Genomic DNA, 19,554 nt, shown 5'->3' with positions numbered 1-19,554 from the left:
CTGACACCTGGCAACATACACAGTAAAGTTTGTCTTGTGACACTTAATATCTGAAGTATCAGGTGATGATACCTAGATTCAGGACTTTGTATCACTTGGGATCATGGAAGCCTTTCAGTACTTACTTATAAAAATATGATTTATTTTTATTTCTTTGTTTGTCCCAGGGATTGGATTCTAGGCCTTCTAGCTGTCTCTGAACTTCTTTTGCTCAAGGTGAGTGCTCTACCACTTGAGCCACCTCCAGCTTTTTTGAGTAGTTCATGGGAGATAAGAGTCTCATGGACTTTTCCTGCCCTGGCTGACTTCAAACTGTGATCCTCAGATCTCAGCCACTTGAGTAACTAGGATTACAGGCATGAACCACCAGTGCCTGGTTTGATTTTTTTTTTTTCAACCCAGACTGGCCTCAGATGTTGTCTTCCTTAGTTCAGCCTCCCAAGGAGTTAGGATTAAAGATATAAGCTACTGGCACCTAGGTCACTGAGTTATTCTAGATGGACTTTAACACTCTGTTTCCTGAAGACCATTTAGATCATCAATTCATTTAAATTTAGGAGTATAGTCAGCATGAATGACAACCTCATGGTTTCCAGTTGATAATTTCAAGGGAAGCTAATCTCCTACTTTCAACCTGTAAATACTGGAGTAGAATGTATACATTCGATGTATCTGATTTTAATATAAGCAAGGTAAGAATTTGAAACAATACAAGCTTGGCAGTACTGACACTAAGACTGAAACTAAGTAAAGATGAAAGATCATGTGAGAATGAGGGATAGCAGAAAGGAAGATGGTTAGTCTATTGCTGACAGATGGATCAGTGGATACTGTAGTCATGTTAAGTGTAGCATTTACTTAAAAATAAATGTTATGCCAGGCACTAGTGGCTCACAGGTGTAATCCTAGCTACTCAGGAGGCTGAGATCTAAGGATTATGGTTCAAAACTAGTCCAAGCAGGAAAGTCCTTGAGATTCTATCACCAGTTAACCACCATAGAGTAGGAAGTAGGCTGTGGCTTAAGTGGTAGAAGTCTAGCCTTGAGCAAAATATCTCAGTGATAGCACCAGGCCCTGAGTTCAACCCAAGAACTAGCACAAAAATAAATACATTTCATTTTCATATATCAAATCTTATGAAAATCTTCTATTGACATCTAATGAATGTTTCTAAAGTAGTTTAATACAAATATTTGAATGTACTTGCTATGTGTATATTTCCAGACGATTTATACTTTTAGTTTTAGTGTTTTTGTTTGTTTGTTTTGTTTTGTTTTGTTTTTGCCAGTTCTGGGGCTTGAACTCAGGGCCTGAGCACTGTCCCTGAGCTTCTTTTTGCTCTAGGCTAGTGCTCTACCACTTGAGCCACAGTGCCACTTCTGGCTTTTTCTGTTTATGTGGTGCTGAGGAATGGAACTCAGTGCTTCATGCATGCTAGGCAAGCACTTTACCACTAAGCCACATTCCCAGCCCAGAAACTGTGTTTAATAGATGTTTGGAAACAGTAAAATAATTTTTGCTAGTGTTAAACTAGTTTAGTAATATACCTATGTAGTATAATCATATTTTATTCCTCTGTCTTCCTTCAAAGTCAAACCATTAGAAATGGAATGAAACCCTTGTCTTTTTGCTATACAGTCCTTTCCCTCAGTCTGGGTGAGAGAATCTGTTTATTTTACCCCACAGCATTTCCCATGGCATCTGACATACCATAGATTTTTTTTCAGGACATGTTTGTGGAATGAATCAAGAATGAAATGAGCTTGGCTTGAGCATTTTCTCAAGATGTATGAGGATAGCATGCTTGGTTTTGGTTTACCTTTTCCTTAAGAATGACAAAATTATTTCAAATATTTCTTTGTGAGTGGTAAAAGTGAATATATGATTTCACTTTTTATAACTTTGTATAATGGATCCTTTCATGAGAATATCCATCAAAAATTGCCAGTTTCAGTCAGCATGGTGAGTGAAAGAGTGTATATCTAAAATGTACATATGCAAAACTGGACTATGCATGTCTTCTGGTTATCTAGTTCAAGAAGATAAAAGAACAGAAACTATGAAACAGCACACAAAAGCACAGGGTGATTATTCACCACATCCTATGGAAAGGGGAACAGGGACGATTATGTAATTTTATTACTTAAGATTCCAAGTCCTCCCACTAAATAAATTGTCCTTGTCAGCACAAAAATCTCTCTTAGATACATCCATATATACTGCTTACACTTAAGTTCTTTTTCAGTGAAGAAAACATCTTTTTTTTTGTAGGTTTCAAGACAATTATTGCCTAAGGGAGCCCTGTCAACATGCTATCTGGGCATCTGAGGTATTAAGAACCTGGGAGACAATGACCATATAGCCCTGGCATAAACCCCTTGTAGAGGGTATTGGAGAAGTGGGTGGGTCAGAAATGACACACATAGGGGCAAGTCCCAAGTTTTACAAGTGCTCCCTGGGCGTCTGGCAGGGCTGTCTGTACGTACAAATCAGAGACTTTCTAGTCACTAATTACTATGAAGGAGCTCACACAACTTATTTGTTGTTGTTATTGTTGATTTAATTTTTTTTACCTTATTAATTACATACATTGAGGTTACAGTTTCATATGTTAGGCCTTGGGTATATTTCCTCATGTCTTGCTTCACTTCCTTGCTAAGCTGGCACGCTGCCACTTGAGTCACACCTCCAGCCCTAGTTTTCACTGGTTCTTTTAATGATGGAGTCTTATGGGGACCACCTAGATTTGTTTTGAACCTGTTTCCTCTGGATCTGAGTCTCCTGAGTCATTATGATTAAATCCAGGCATGAGAAGCCAGTGCCTGGTTGGATTTCCAACTTTGTATTTAGAAAACTGCTCCTATTAATAGTTATTAATCCCAGTAGATGCTTTTCCTGTCTTACAAGGGTTGGAGCCTATAAGAACGTAGATATTCAGTGGGTTCTCATTGTGATTGAGAAGAAAGTTATACATTGAGTGATGAGTGAATACCCGCCATTCTTCCTGGTCTGGCTTTTGGGAAGCTGGTTGAAATAGTTGTAACAATATTTAAACCTACAGAATCAATTCTTAACTTAAATCACTAACCTTAATCACTAACCTGGTGATTTTTATGTAAACTAGTCATTCTAGTTCATTCCAGTCCTGGTACATGAGGGTTGATTTGTGTTAGCTGTCAAGTCATTGGTAAATAGTAGTGATTTATATATTCCAAGGACATGACTTTCCTAATAATGTAATGCTGAATAAAGTATTCCGTCTCCAGTTGACCTTTACATTTGGAAGTAAAGCTACTTAGTATAGTATATTCAAAGTATGCTTCCTGTATAGTAGCTAGAGTACACTCTCCACAAACTATCTGCAAACACTGTTGGACATGCAGATCCTGGAGCTCCATTCTGGACCTATAGGATCAGAAGCTGAAAGGGAGGAATTTAGGAGATTCTCATGCATGTTGAGTTTGAAGGACATAAACATAGAGAACATCTTGAAAGGACTATGCATAAGGATTTTTCTGACTTTTAGACAAGTGAGCATGTGTGTATTTTAAGGTGTTTATTAATTGATGATGACCTCAGAAAATTTTCAGTGTTAACTAGGCCTAAGAGAATTCATTATCCTGTATTTACCTTGGGAATTAAGGAAAACAGAGTTCTTGAAACTTAGTCTGTTTTCAAGTGGCTTGAATATAATAAAATACTTCGTAGGTAGGTTGTGTTCTAATTTTGGCATACCACAGTAGTGAGGAATTCTGCCCTTAATGTCTTGCAGAAAAATATAATAAACTGAAGTTGGCAATAGAGACTTTTATCTTTTGTAATTCAGGTAAATTTTAATTTTTAAAATATTGTTTTAAATAAAATAAGAAGTATTCTTTTAGGACAGCAGGCAGTTCATTCAGCTCTAGACAGTACCTAGATATAACACATTCTTTTTGGTTTCCTGTACCTGTAGGGCCATCATTGAACTTGGAACACTTGGTTTCCTGGTGTGTGGTTTTTGAAGCATACTTTGGTTACTTCTCAAGACAGAGTCCCTATCTGTGGCAGGAAATCAGGTCAAGTAAAGTTTGGCAGTCCTGAGGCTTATTCGCAAAAGATGATCAGCTTCATGATGATATGGCTAAGTCTTAGGATTATGAATGATATTCTTGAAAAACACATTTAAAATGCTTCATGTGGGCTGAGAATATGGCCTAGTGGCAAGAGTGCTTGCCTCATATACATGAAGCCCTGGGTTCGATTCCTCAGCACCACATATATAGAAAAAGCCAGAAGTGGTGCTGTGGCTCAAGTGGTAGAGTGCTAGCCTTGAGCAAAAAGAAGCCAGGGACAGTGCTCAGTCCCTAAGTCCAAGGGCTACAACTGGCTAAATAAATAAATACTTCATGTGAAATTGTTGATTAGAACCTTATGCTCTTGGTTGCTAGACCTTCACCTGGGAAGAGCTGAGAGAGAAGAAGGCATTGCTGTCCTTTAGCTATCTGGTTGCCTAGAAGCTTCCCTGGTTCACCAGAAAGCTAAGAGGAGGGTAATTGAGTGGTTGAGTGTGAGTGAAGAATTTAAGAAATTAAAGGGTAATCAAATGTGGTGGTATCAAATGTGCACAAAAATTCTCAATAGAGACATTATAAATAAGTGCTCTAGTTGAGAGAACTTTTTCTAAGTAAGTTGACCAGTAGGTAACCTTTATTTAGCACTTACTATGATCCACCTATTATTGTAGAGATTTAAATATATTAATTCAGTTGATCTTCACAACACCCCTTGAGCAAGTTTAGCTGGGAAGTGGGGGTGCCAGGAATTGACATTGGCAGCTGGTTCCAGTGACTCTGCTTTTAATCATTACTCTTATGAATCATGTAGCAGAGAAAACAATGCTTTGTTGAAAGAATCTTTTTGGCCTGGAGAAGCAAGTGCTCTGTATTAATAAAGCAGAATGATATCATCACAAGCTGAAAGTGCCTGCTTCCGTTTTATCAAATATATGTCTTGCATTTCTACTTGTAAGGAGAAAAAAAAAAAACAAAACAACAAGTTGGGCTTCTCAAGCCTGATATATAAAATGATCCACAGTGATTTGTGGATCATCTAACTTTGACCAAGCAGTAGGAATACACATGGAGAGTAATTTTATATATTTCTTGAGTTTGGGTGAGTTGGTTGTATGGGGAAAGACACTCACTGGGAATGCACTGACAGTCACTGAACCATGCTCAAGACTTTCATGAGAACAGAGCAGAGAATGCCTGTTCAAACTGTTCCCAGTTTCTTTTTTACTCTGTGCTCAAGCTAAAATGGCTCAAAGGATGACTAGGAATGTATGTGATGAGTAAATAATGGTTAACCAGCACTTGTAATAAGGACAGGTTATGCTCTGTAACCTCCCTAACAAGTCAAGTCAAGGGGAGAATAAGAACACTATACCTTTGTATCTGCGTTCTATATTTTCTGAATAAGATTCTCCAGGGAACAGACCAGGGAGGTGGATGAACAGGTGATGTTTATTAGGGGAATTTGGGATATAAAGCAAGCAGAGGGCTGGGGATATGGCCTAGTGGCGAGAGAGCTTGCCTCGTATACATGAGGCCCTGGGTTCGATTCCCCAGCACCACATACACAGAAAACGGCCAGAAGGGGCACTGTGGCTCAAGTGCCAGAGTGCTAGCCTTGAGCAAAAAGGAAGCCAGGGGCAGTGCTCAGGCCCTGAGTCCAAGGCCCAGGACTGGCCAAAAAAAAAAAAAAAAAAAAAAAAGCAAGCAGAATATTATTTGCTCAGAAACATGGCTAGAATTAGTGTTAGAGGGAAAGGTTGAAGATAAGATTGAATTGCCTGTTTTGTGATGTTGTGGTTTTCTGTGTGTATCCTGCTTAATGCTATTTTCTTCATATCGCTTAACAAGTACATTGGAGTGAGCATTTATTTAGGCAACTTTAATTATATTGTGTGCAATGTATTTAAATTTTATTCCTCCTCTGAATGTTCAGAATTCTAGAAGCAGCTGAAGATAAGAGGAGGAAGAGATGAGTTGTTGTTTTTTCTCTAAATAGTGTCCCATTTTATGCTTTTTTTTTTTTTTTGCCAGTCCCTAAGGCTAGCACTGTCCCACTTGAGCCACAGCGCGCCACTTCCAGTTTTTTATGTCTTACTGTGGAATCAAACCCAGGGCTTTCATGCATATTAGGCAAGCACTGTACTACTAAACCACATTCTCAGCCCCCTCATTTCAGTCTCTATCTGGTGGAAGATCAGAGGCTACTTACACAGGTCAAAACAAAAGAATGACAGGAATGTGAAATAGATCCTGTAGAGAGAGTAGTTGGATTGGGTTGGAATGGAAGTGGGGAGGTGCATGGAGAGGCAGAAGGATGGTGATTTGTGTCCAAATACTTTTTGTACTCACATGAAAATGTAATAATGAAGTTTGTTGACTGTCTGTGAAAGTGAGTGATATAGGGATGAGTCTGATCAAGATACAGTGCATGAATATATGGACTTGTCAAGGTGAAAAGTCTCTTCTATAACTAGGAAAACTGGGCACCCGTGGCTCGTGCCTGTAATCCTAACAACTCTGGAGAATGAGATCTGAGGATCACAGATCCATAGATCAAAGCCAGCTAGCTCAGTAGAGTCTCAGCACCTCTGAGACTCATCTCCAGTTATGAAGCTAGAAGAGTAGCTGTGGCTCAAGTGGGAGAGCTCTTACCTTGGGCACAAAAGCTTGGGGACAGTGTCCAGGGCCTGAGTTCATGCTCCAAGACAGCACACACTCACACACTCATGCACACACACACAGGAAAAAGGAAAAAAAGTGGTTATGATAAATTTGAGTCTTTGAGTATAGAAAAAACTTGCTGGAAAATGGTGTGAGCTCGCATATGTGGAGTGTGGAGCTGATCCACAGAAGAAGTGAGTAGAGGGGAGTTAATGACTGGCCAAAGTGATTTTCATTCGACAGTACTTTACTATTTCAAAATAGCTAGAAGACAGAAATTTCAATATTCTAAGCACAAAGAAATGATCAAATGCACTCGGTGATGGATCCTCTAGGCTGATGATCAAATAATGTATACATATATCAAAGCATCACACTACAGCCAGTAAATGCATTAAAATATTATGTGCTGATTAAAAACATTTTTGAAGAAAAATCAAAGTGGTGAGCAAGGTATTCTTTCCCTTGGTTAAAACAGGTGATCTCCAAAATGCAGAACTGAGTTCCAGGGTCAAAATTAAAAGCTTTTGACACTTGTTGCCATGTCAAAATGTGTGCCCTGTATTCTGTAGATTTTTCTTTCACAAGATGCAAATTATCAGTATGCTATGCAGTTTTAGCCCTATTTTAAAATGTTTTTGTCTGTATTTAAAAAATAAATTAATCACGTGTGTTGTGGACACCCTGGTAAAAGGTGCAAACTAGGTGAAATACCAATTAATGACTACTGTTTTTTTTTTGTTTTGTTTTGTTTTTGCCCATCATGGGGCTTGAACTCCGCCTGGGCACTGTCCCTGAGATTCTTTTTTTTTTTTTTTTTTTTTTGTTTTTTTTTTTGGCCAGTCCTGGGCCTTGGACTCAGGGCCTGAGCACTGTGCCTGGCTTCTTCCCGCTCAAGGCTAGCACTCTGCCACTTGAGCCACAGCGCCACTTCTGGCCGTTTTCTGCATATGTGGTGCTGGGGAATCGAACCTAGGGCCTCGTGTATCCGAGGCAGGCACTCTTGCCACTAGGCTATATCCCCAGCCCCGAGATTCTTTTTTGCTCAAGGCTAGCACTCTACCACTTGAGCCACAGCTCCACTTATGGCTTTTTCTGTGTTTGTGGTACTAAGGAATCGAACCCAGGGCTTTGTGCATGCTAGGCAAGCACTCTACCACGAAGCCACATTCCCAGCTCTTACTACTGATTTTGGACCTCCAAATTAAGTGATCTCAAAGTCTAAAATACCATAGGTTTTGAAGATTTATTGTTGTAGCATGACTGAAAAAAACAAAAACTTCCCAAAATGCTTACACAAAAGATACTCTTTTCTAAAGATGTTAACTTTGTTGCTCCTTGCTTTGGTGGAGCAGTATTGCCCTAGCCCATGTCTTCTACCCCTAATGGTGTCTTTCAGCATCTTTCTATAATGGGTCTGTTTTCCACATCTATGGAGTTGATCTGTCCATTTAATGTGAAGTCAAATGCAATTAGTTGGTTCCAAAGTATGCATAGTAACAAAGTAGAAAACTTTGAAACCAATTCAGTGCATCTATTAATGTGGGTGGGGGTGGGGACAGAGACAGAAACAGAGACAGAGAATGGAAAATAACTGTATTCATAGCAGGAAGTAAGGGAAAGAACTGTTTTGTGAACCTTTGTTTCAGCTACATGTATCTTTGTCTCTGATAGAACGCATCTTAAAGTGTCACCAGTATAAAGTTCACAAGTTTTGAAATAGCTGCTGAGTTAGGGTAACTAAGTAGATCCATGATCATTGCTTCCCAATATAAAATGATTTAAATTTGAAGCTGTGAACTTGAATATATTCTCATGATCTGTTTTTAAGTGTGTGGAGAAAAGATTAGGTTAGGCACCACTTCTCTGTCTTGATTAAATCCATCCTCTGATTCCAGTTATCACTTTTCAGGGTAATGATACTGTACTGTATTCTATAAAGTTGTGTGAAGTACATGAAGTTGAGCCATGAAAGAAATACTAAGGGCTAGAATCACCTTCTGGTGACCTTGGAGATTAGGAGGATGGGAAGGGGCAGTGAGCCAGCCTCCTTTCTTGTTACAGTAGAAGTCCTTGAGGATGAAAAGGAGGAAGGAGAGGAACAACAGCACAGGAGTTAATAGAACATCTAGTAACAGCTTAAGGAGGGGGAGAATGCACAGTGAAAAGCATCTACAGCTACTTCACCAGTGAAATGTTTCTCAATGATTATGGCATTATGTCTTAGGAACTAAGTGATTAGGAGAAAAACACAGTTCTTACTTGCGCCCAGGAAATGAAAGGCTAATTGTTTCTGTGAACTAGGAGTATTTATTTTGTAGTATGAAGTTATTTATTAGTCAGACATACCATGAGTTACCAGAAGTTCACACCTCTGTATTTGTTCCATGTTTGTTTAATTAATCTTATGCTTACATTCTCCAGAAATTGTGCTGTGAAATTAAAGAGCCAAGTAGCATTTAGACTGTTGTGGGATGTGAGCAAAGAGATACACATCCTTATATCTGAGTAAGAATTTAATTGCCTTCAAAGTTTTCCTTCTTAAAGTTTCCAAAAAGAGTAGCAAATTATGCTGATTTATTATAGGGATCACCTAATTGGCATGGTGTGAAATGTATGAAAAGTGCTTAGAATTTATATTAACTATTTTCCTCTTATTCATTGATAAACTTAGATAGTACTACCTATGTTTTTATTCTTGGGCAGATTTCTAGATATGTTATGAATTACCTTATTAACTTGATTGACATTACAAAGGAAAAACTAAGGTATTTTTACATACTGAAGTGAAAATCATGCTTTGGAAATATATTTCAAAGGGAGGCATTTTACAAATTATATGAAAAATCAGTGAGAATTACATTTCCCAGTCATTATATAGTTCATTATGTAGTTCTCTATGAAGAACTATTTTGGAGGACAGTCTTTAAAGGACAAAAATCTGACAAGGATAGGACTTTTTCTTCTCGCTTTTATTATTGTATAAAAACTTCTGACTGTCTTTATAATAAAAACACTATAAGACTGACTGTATAATACATTGCACATTTAATATCCTGACACAAATACATGCACTGCACTTGGAGACCATGTTCTTCCCATTAAAAATGACTTTCAACCTTTATTTGTTTATTGTTATTATTTTGTTTCAAATGCATACACCTTTTCAAGTCCTGGTGGTGTTTTAAAAATATTTTCTTGTAAATGCAGTGATAAAATGATACAAAATAACATCTCTCTGCATAAGGCTAGATCTATAGTAAACAAGTACACTAGCAAAAGAAGAATATAAAAGTATTGATTCACTGCAATGGCTAGAGTACTTCCAGTGCTGTTAGTTAATGATTTATCATCTCAGAACTCTGAAATCTAGGTGCAATTTTAATGTTCTTGGTGGGTAGGTGTGGGCAGGGTGAGCTAATAATTTATAATTAGTATAACAGTTTGGAGAACAGAATCAATGCTCATGCTGCCCATTTAGAATGAAGCTTAGGAAGGAAGTAGACTTAACTAGTTTGTCCAAAGTACTTGAGTACCTTAACATTCATTTCATGCCCAAGATTTCATTTGTGTATTTATATGCCTGGTACCTCACATAGATCCTGGGCTCTTGGAGAATGCGATGTAGGTCTTAATCATTCCTCTATTCCTAATCTAGCATGGTTTCTAGTACATAATCTGGTTTTTCTCCAGGTGAAGACTCTGGACACCTGGATCAGATTTATCTAAGCAATTAGTTCACAAGGTCATGACACCATTAGGGACTTACTCAATCAGAATCTCCATAGGGATGCTCCATGTCAAGCAAAGAAAATGTAGTGGTATAGCTAAAGCAGGGATAGACACCCAGGACCTTGACCTTGACCTCGACCTCCATTTACTTGATGACATTACCTATTGGTTGAATTTTGAGCTATATCTCTAACTGCAAAGTTGTTTAGAAACACAGACATATGAATCACATTTAAGTTAAACATCATGTCTGGTCAGGAACTGGTGGCTCACCCTGTAACTGTATCTACTTAGGTAGCTGAGAACTGAGGCAGTCTAGGCAAGAAACTCCATGAGATTCTTATCTCCAATTAAACAGTAAAATGTCAGCAATGGAATGTGACTCCAATGATAGAATGCTAGCCAGGAGTGAAAAGGCAAAGGGACAATGTCCAGGCTCAGAGTTCAAAACCCAGACTCAGTACACACACACACACACACACACACACACACACACACACACACACACAGATTTTGAGTCAGAGCCGAATGTGGTAGTCACATTGAATCCCAGCTTCTTAGGGGTAGAGCTAGAAGGATAGCAGTTTGAGGCCAACCTCGACAAAGTTATGGTGAAATAACATTTATTGACTCACAATGTAGTGGGCTGGCATTTAGGCTGGACAGCTCATCTTCTAAGTCATATCATCTAGGCATTCAAGTGTTGGTGGTCAGCTGGCTGCCAGTGACCAGCTGACCACACGTCAAGAGTAATAGTGGTAATTCTTACGTCAAGAGTAATAGTGGTAATTCTTATGTACTTATCCAGCCAGCTAGTCTGGGCAAGCTGGGACATGTGGTTGTGGTAGCAGGGTTTCCAGAAGCAATGTGAAAGAACAAACCCTAGTGAGTAAACATTGGTCAAGTCTCTGCTTGTATCCTGTTTGTTAGTGTTTCTTTAGCCAACCAAGGACACATGGCCAATGTAGAGAAAGAATATTGGACATATATAGAAAGCATTCATTTCTTGATGGACAGAGGGGGGATGTGCCTACAGGGGTGGTATGAGTTTGTGGCTACTTTTGTAATCTGCACAGAATGGGTTTATGACTTTTTTTTTACTATCAGGTCATAAGCTGGATGTTTTACATGTTACTCATTTAATTGTCTGACACCAGTGGCATTATTTCCATTTCAAAGATGGAATCAGTAAGGCCAAAATGTTTTCTTATTTTGTGGAATGGCCTGCCCTGAGTTCAAGCCCCACAATTGAGAAAAAAAAAAAAAAGAGGCTATAATGGAGTTTCAAAGCTGAGTTTCATGTCCTTAGTTAAATGTCAAACCATTGGGTCTTATACTTATTTGTCACAGAAAAAAGTTTATTCTACTTCAAGTCCTTCTAGATGCTTACAGGATGTGTGTGTGTGTGTGTGTGTGTGTGTGTGTGTGTGTGTTGTTTTTGTTAGATTACCTGCACAACCTGCGCCTCCCTGTGTTCTGAACATGACTGAACTTCTCCAATGGACAAGATACAACTGGCAGTGGCTGATGGGTGGTCGAACCAGGGAGGACGATGAGAGACCATACCACTACTCCTCGCTGCTTACCTGTGGGGCCAAGGCTGCCCAGACACCCAAACTGGCAGGAAAACACCGGGTTGTCATTCCTCACCTACAGTGCTTCAAGGAGGAGTATGAAAGATTCTCTGGAACATACGTGAATAACCGGATACGAACAACAAAATATACACTTCTGAATTTTGTGCCCAGGAATTTATTTGAACAGTTCCACAGGTACTGTGTCAATTGGGAAGAGTAACAACATTCAGGATTTTCTTTACTATTCTGAGTTGCTATGTGACCTTTGCCGTTTTCACAGCAACATAAATAATGTAAGTCTAAAACTTGTGACATCATCCATGGGAGATCACATCCAAGTCTCCTGTAGGATAATTGTCTCTTTCACTCACATAGCACTCTACAACTAGTAAAATGCCTTCTCTTTACCAGAGAAAATATTGCTGTCATCCTACTGTTATTCAGTAGGAAAGAGATTGATTGATTTAGCTAAGGTCATGCTTGTGATAAACTGCTGATGAAGGTTTTCCAGTCTTAGGTCTTTGCACACTTGGTTTGGTGTTCTTCCCCTTAAGCCAAGCTGTATTTTAATTTCATATCCTTCTAACTTGATATAATGAGGGAACATGGCCACCCTGAAGCATATACAGATAGATGTAAGATGTTATTAAGAGATAGTTGAATCATTTGAATTAACAATCATTTAGTTTAGTTTGCCTAAGAATCCAGGCATTGAAGGAAATGAAAGTATAATAATGCCTACTAGCCAAGGGCACTTTTTTTTTTTTCTCAAATTTTTATTATCAAACTGACGTACAGAGAGGTTATAGTATCATACGTTGGGCATTGGATACATTTCTTGTACTGTTTGTTGCCTTGTCCCTCATGCCCCCCTCCCTCCCCCCTTTCCCTCCCCCCTCCCAGTTGTTCAGTTCACTTACACCAAACAGTTTTGCAAGTATTGCTTTTGTAGTTATTTCTCTTTTTTTACCCTGTGTCTCTCGAATTTGGTATTCCCTTTGAATTTCCTACTTCCAATGCCAGTAAACACGGTTTCCAATATACTCAGATAAGATTACAGAGATAGTGTAGGTACAAACATAGGAAGGTGATACAAAACATCATCAATAATAGAAACTACACATACACATAAGATGTTGAAACTAGTTATAACTGTGATATATCACTTGTTTCCATATCATGGAGTTCATTTCATTTAGCATCATCTTATGTGTTTCTAAGGGTATAGCTATTGGGCCTTGTGATGCTCTGCTATGGCTTGCCTAAACCTGTACTAATTATTCCCAATAAGGGAGGCCATAGAGTCCATGTTTCTTTGGGTCTGGCTCACTTCACTTAGTATAACTATTTCCAAGTCCTTCCATTTCCTTACAAATGGAACAATGTCATTCTTTCTGATAGAGGCATAAAATTCCATTGTGTAAATGTACCACATTTTCCTGATCCATTCATCTATGGAGGGGCATCTGGGTTGGTTCTAGCTTCTCGCTATGACAAATTGTGCTGCGATGAACATTGTTGTGCTGGTGGCATTACTGTGATTTTGTTTGTGGTCTTTTGGATAGATACCCAACAGTGGGGCTGCTGGGTCATAGGGGAGTTCTATATTGAGCCTTCTGAGGAATCTCCATACTGCTTGCCAGAGTGGCTGAACCAGTTTACATTCCCACCAACAATGAAGTAGGGTTCCCTTTTGGCCACATCCCAAGGGCACTTTTTACGAAAGATAAAAAGGCAGTGGTATGATGAGTATAACACATACTGTCAAGCAGATGGAAGCCACAAAAGAATTATAATACGACATATAGATCAATAGTTTTCTATTGATGTGATATCTGGATTAGTTATAGGAGGGTGTGTGAGACCTACCCAGCAGAGGCGTGGGAAAAGAGTATTTTATATGAAAGAAAAGATAGTATTGGGCTGGGAATATGGCCTAGTGGCAAGAGTGCTTGCCTCCTACGTATGAAGCTCTTGGTTCAATTCCCCAGCACCACATATATGGAAAACGGCCAGATGGGGCGCTGTGGCTCAGGTGGCAGAGTGCTAGCCTTGAGCAGGAAGAAGCCAGGGACAGTGCTCAGGCCCTGAGTCCAAGGCCCAGAACTGGCCAAAAAAAAAAAAAAAAGAAAAGATAGTATTAAGCAAATCAAGGCAGTATCACAGAAGACTTACTTGAAGCCTAAGAAGTAGCTCTCTGTGATCACACCTAGGATCTTGCTAGGCATCAATAAGCAATAATGCTGAAAACATAGGCATAACCCATAAGAAGGCTCTTGCTGTCAATATAAAGAATTGAGACCTTTGAAGGCATGGTTCTGAAGAGAGGAATGACATGTTCATGTGTGTGTTCCACTGTAGAGGCAGTGTGGTGAGTAGACAGGATGAGAGGTAAACAGAGGAAGAAATAGTATTTAGGAAGTGATGTTTACATCCAGGTGAGTTATAATAGAGGCTCACACTCCAAATAATGTAGAGATGAAAAAAAGGTAGCCTACTGCAGGTGCTGTGGGTTAGATGTGGACAATTAAGTGAAAAAGAAGAGGATGGTGTAAGTATGTTGAGTATGATGACCAGAAAAATTAACAGAAAGAAAACAAGAACAAGGAGCACCAAAAGTATAACAAAAGAAACTTAGCGGAAAACTTCTTTTCTGTTTTGTAAATGTACTGACTACCGAGATTCTCACATTCCTTACTCATTTTACTTATATTTATTCTCCTGAATCATTCTGCATGTTCCATAAGAATTTAGCCCACAGTGACAAGGTTTAAAGTACAGATATGAATTTATTGAATTAATGGCTTTAGATCCCATGAATAGTGTTTTCCTTTCTTGGTAGCTCATGCCTGTAATCCTAACTTCTCAGGAGAATGAGATCTAAAGATCGAAGTTGGAAGCCACCCTGGACATGAAATTTATTCATATATGACCTGAAGAGCCAAGTTCCCGGGAGGGTAATAACCAGATCATTTAGATTTGTTAGTTTGTGCTAGTTATTTGTTTGACCAGCTAATATAAACTGAGAGAAGACCACAAAAAGATCTTTGACTTCAGTCATTGAGGTGATTTGTAAACATATCCCCATGTGTGCTTGGATTACAGGGCTGCCAATTTATATTTCCTGTTCCTAGTTGTCCTGAACTGGGTGCCCTTAGTAGAAGCCTTCCAAAAGGAAATTACTATGCTGCCTTTGGTGGTGGTCCTCACAATTATTGGAATTAAAGATGGCTTGGAAGATTACCGAAAATACAAAATTGACAAGCAGATCAACAATTTAGTAACTAAGGTTTACAGCAGGTATGTATCCTTGAGGAATAGGCACACATTATTTGAGAGCACATCATGTTGTGTGTGTTTTTCTCCTCTTAAATGTGACCAGGAAGCTCTCTGTAGTGTTGTTGTTTTCAATAACTATTTCCTAAAATTCTACTGTAAATTCAATTCAGGTTCAAAGGGTAATAAAAGCAATTATCAACCCAAAACTTTATAAAAGGAAAATTTCTCTGGGTCATGCATTGAACTTCCGATCACAGAAGAGGAAGCAGCCAGGTGTTTTTTAACACTGGATGCTACAAGTCCCTTTAGGATTAAGAACAGGATGGGTTATGAAAAGCAGAAATGAACTTGAATTGATGTGAAATGTGAGATGGGATGTGAAAAGAGAAGGCAGGAAGCTGTATATGGGGGAAAAGGGATTCCAGAAGACAGAGAAGAGTTCTACTTGGTGCAAAAAACCTGGGGCATCTTGGGGCAGCAGCAGCTCAGGGTACTCACAGCAGAAGTCTATCAGGAGTGTATTTGCTCTCTTGGAGACCTGTATTTCCAGTGTTTATGAAGTAGAAAGTCTACAGCGCCAAGCATAAATGTGGTTAAGATTAGTGATGAATCGTATCATATATTCTATAAGGCTCCAGTTAATATTTAATCAAAAATAGATGGGCTGGGGATATGGCCTAGTGGCAAAAGTGCTTGCCTCGTATACCTGAGGCCCTAGGTTCGATTCCCCAGCACCACATATACAGAAAATGGCCAGAAGTGGCGCTGTGGCTCAAATGGCAGAGTGCTAGCCTTGAGCAAGAAGAAGCCAGGGACAGTGCTCAGGCCCTGAGTCCAAGCCCCAGGACTGGCCAAAAAAAAAAAAAAAAAATAGAGATGTCTTCATTCTTAGGGGAGCCATAGAGAAAAAGGTTACAGGAGCATTCTGTACAAATATTTTGACCTGCATTTGGTTGAATTTTCAGCTGTGGTGGCTGTTGATATGGAAGGCAATTTCCATTCACTGATAATTTGAGGCTGATAATTTAATATGGTGAAATAATGAGTTTGTAAAAAACAATGCCTGTGGTTATTACATGTCATCTTGTTTTCTTCGATTATTATTCAGCCTCTTGGCTGGACCAGAAGCTCTCTGAGAAGAAACAACATGTCTTGACCTTTTTCCCCAGGTCCCAGGTACCCTAAGCACACAGCAGCATGCAAAAATCACTCTGCATACAAATTAATTTAAATCTAGCTGTAATTTCATTTTAGAATTATACTCAAATAGCATAGAGTTTCAAAAGTCTCAGGGGAAAAACTGGAAAAGTCCATTCTAGTTATTTATGAACTGACTTTCCAGATGAGTCATTTGTGGAATTTGGTTTTAGGATTTTATAGCTTCTCTTTTAGCATTTAATTCATTAAAACCCACCCTAGTACCTTAAAGATGATTTAATGTATGTACTAAGTTTAACAAAAAATGACAGTTCAATTTTCCACAACTCTTCCCCCCCCCACCCCAATCTCAGGAAGGAGAAAAAATACATGGACTGTTGCTGGAAAAATGTCAGTGTTGGGGACTTCATTCGCCTCTCCTGTAACGAAATCATCCCTGCAGATATGGTGTTACTCTTTTCCAGTGATCCTGATGGAATCTGTCACATCGAAACTTCTAGCCTTGATGGGGAAAGCAATTTAAAACAGAGGCAGGTGGTACGGGGGTATGCAGAGCAGGTAAATAATATCTTCTCCAGTGGTGATTAACTGTCTTCTTTTCTCTCAGGAAATGACTGGGTTCATTTCCACAGGACAGATAACGAGATTTTTAAATTAGTTATTTTTAAACCACTGACAAAACAATCTCAACTTTAAATTTCTAGATATCAGTAGACCTGAACTATATTTTGTAAGGCAATAGGATTAAATGACTTTGGAGTTCAAACACTTCTGTTTTCAATCACTCTTTGGAACTAAATTAAAGGAACCTTGATAGAAGGAAACTACCATAGAAGCAGCCACCTGCTAATTTATTTTTCTTAATCTTAAGTATATATTAGTGTATAGTTTGATCATTGTGCCTAAACTATGTCATGACTTATTTTCCAGTGCCTTTGATAACTTTCATAGCTTCTTAGGCCACATTATTTCTAGAGGCCTTTTACCTTTCTGTATTAAGAGAAGGGAAAACTTTGAAGTTATAGTGACAGAAATTTGTATTTATCTTAGCTTTGTCATTAATAGGTGTGGGTTTGGGTAAGTTACTCAAATATTTTATGCTTCTGCTTCCTTAAAATGGAAAATGATCTTAAAATGGAAATGATGCTGATTCCTTTCTAGTATATTTGTAAGATTCATATGCAACCACATTAGGTATAATGCTTAATAGCTGCATCTTTTCTTATCACCTGGAATCACTTGAGATGAAGTACTTTATTAAAACTTATTGGTCTTATGTTTAAAACTGAGCTACTAATCTGTTGGGGTTACTTCACCTCGTCTTTATAGATCAAAAAATGTTTTAGCATCCTACGACCCTATTTTTCGTAAATTTCACATGGGGCGGATCTTTCTTCTTATGAATTTTACATAGACCCTCTGACGAACATGTCTCTCAGCTTTATGCCACTGTTATGTTTACAAATAGTCCTGCTCCAGAAGTTTTGGGAAAATCTTGCACAGTTTGGTCTTCCATTATGCCACTGAACAAATGCCTACTTTTTGAGGGTGACTGTAATTAAAGATGTGTGTTCTGGAACCCAGTGACCTCTATTGTAATTCTGGCCTAACCACCTTTTAACTTTGGTGCATTATGTGATCCTCATTTCTATCTCTCCTCTTCTGTTATAGGCAAAATTGTAATACATACCTTTGTGATGTGTTTTTGATTCTATAGAAAGAATGCAATATTACTGACAGATCATATCATATATCTTTCATTGTCACATTTTCTATGATATGTATATTAGTATTCTGAGGTATATCATTAATAATATATAGCCGTATCATTGACTAGTGTTCCTACTAATGAAAAGCTGTATGAAAATAGGTAAGATGAGAAGAGTTGTTATAGTTTGTTCTTAGTGAATCCACACCTTATAGGAGCTATGTATTATAAAATTATTTTTGTTTACACAGCCACTAGTTTCATAAAGTTAACTAAATTACTTACTTGGTCCCCTGGAGAGTGTTGTGAACCACTGGTGTCTTGTTTATTTTTACATTTTGATTTATGAATTCTGGCTGAAATAAACTATATTTTGTACTCCAAGTATATATACTTTTAACCCAAGCAATACTGATATGATTAAAGACCAGCAAAAGAAGTACTTTCAGTGTGTTATTTACACGGGTGTTTGAATAGAAGCTTTCTCCTGGAGTCTTGCATGTATTCCAATACATACTCATTTAAAAAATGGTCTAGGGCCATTCTGATCCCAGATATGCATTCCATGATTATGCCTATACTTTCTTTCATCTGGGAAGTTTATGACAAGCTTTGTGGCAAAATGGCCTTAATTACTCTACCAAGAATTAATGAAAGTGATAAAATGCATAACTATCAGACTGTCAGTGCTTTAATCTGAAATTCTTCATGTTTTGTGATTTTTGAAATGTATTTTTAGGACTCTGAAGTCGATCCTGAGAAATTTTCCAGTAGGATAGAATGTGAAAGTCCAAACAATGACCTCAACAGATTCCGAGGCTTCCTGTGAGTGACATGTGGCTTACCTTTGGGGGGGCCTAAGTGGACTTGGCTTACCCAGTAAACGTCCTGTGTACTTGCAACCAGGTTAAATCATTACAGGATATAAGTTAGCCACCTGTATGTTGGTTTACCAAAATAGTTTGATAAATCTTTATTGCTCTGTATATATTTATTTAAGACAATAGCAACATTCTGGGCGCTGGTGGCTCATGCTGTAATCATAGCTACTCAAGAGGCTGAGATCTGAAGGTTGTGGTTCAAAGCCAGTTAAGGCAGGAAAGTCCGTGAACCTCTTATCTCCAATAAACTACTCAGGAAAAGTTGGAAGTGACGCTGTGGCTCAAGAGGTAGAGCACTAGCCTTGAGCACAAAGAGGCTTAGGGACAGAGCCCAGGCCCTGAGTTCAAGCCCCAGGATGGGCAAAAACATAAAAATAAACAACAACAACAACAACAAAAACAATAGCAACACTAACATCTTGTTACTAAAATTTTAGAATTCCAGTGGTATAGGAATATCTTACATCAGCTCTATAATCTTTTTTTGAGACAAGATTTCACTA

The 19,554-nt window shown here is 38.5% G+C and overlaps 1 protein-coding gene across 2 annotated transcripts in view; it reads left to right on the top strand.

Moving 5' to 3' along the window:
• The window catches only part of Atp10d (ATPase phospholipid transporting 10D (putative)), a 67,799-nt gene that overhangs the window by 4,273 nt on the left and 43,972 nt on the right, over positions 1-19,554 (top strand). Inside the window, exons 2-5 of one of the 2 annotated variants that reach the window (XM_048364608.1) lie at positions 11,894-12,220; positions 15,131-15,325; positions 16,927-17,020; positions 18,910-18,995. In XM_048364608.1, the coding sequence (XP_048220565.1) occupies positions 11,931-12,220; positions 15,131-15,325; positions 16,927-17,020; positions 18,910-18,995 (665 nt within the window). In that variant the 5' untranslated portion in view covers positions 11,894-11,930. Of the gene's footprint in view, positions 1-11,893; positions 12,221-15,130; positions 15,326-16,815; positions 17,021-18,909; positions 18,996-19,554 lie in introns of both variants that reach the window. The other variant, XM_048364606.1, reaches the window with a different exon arrangement.

The sequence above is a fragment of the Perognathus longimembris genome, chromosome 16 (genome assembly GCF_023159225.1).
Source record: "Perognathus longimembris pacificus isolate PPM17 chromosome 16, ASM2315922v1, whole genome shotgun sequence".
Lineage (NCBI taxonomy): Eukaryota > Metazoa > Chordata > Mammalia > Rodentia > Heteromyidae > Perognathus > Perognathus longimembris.
This window is presented reverse-complemented; position numbering and strand designations above follow the sequence as displayed.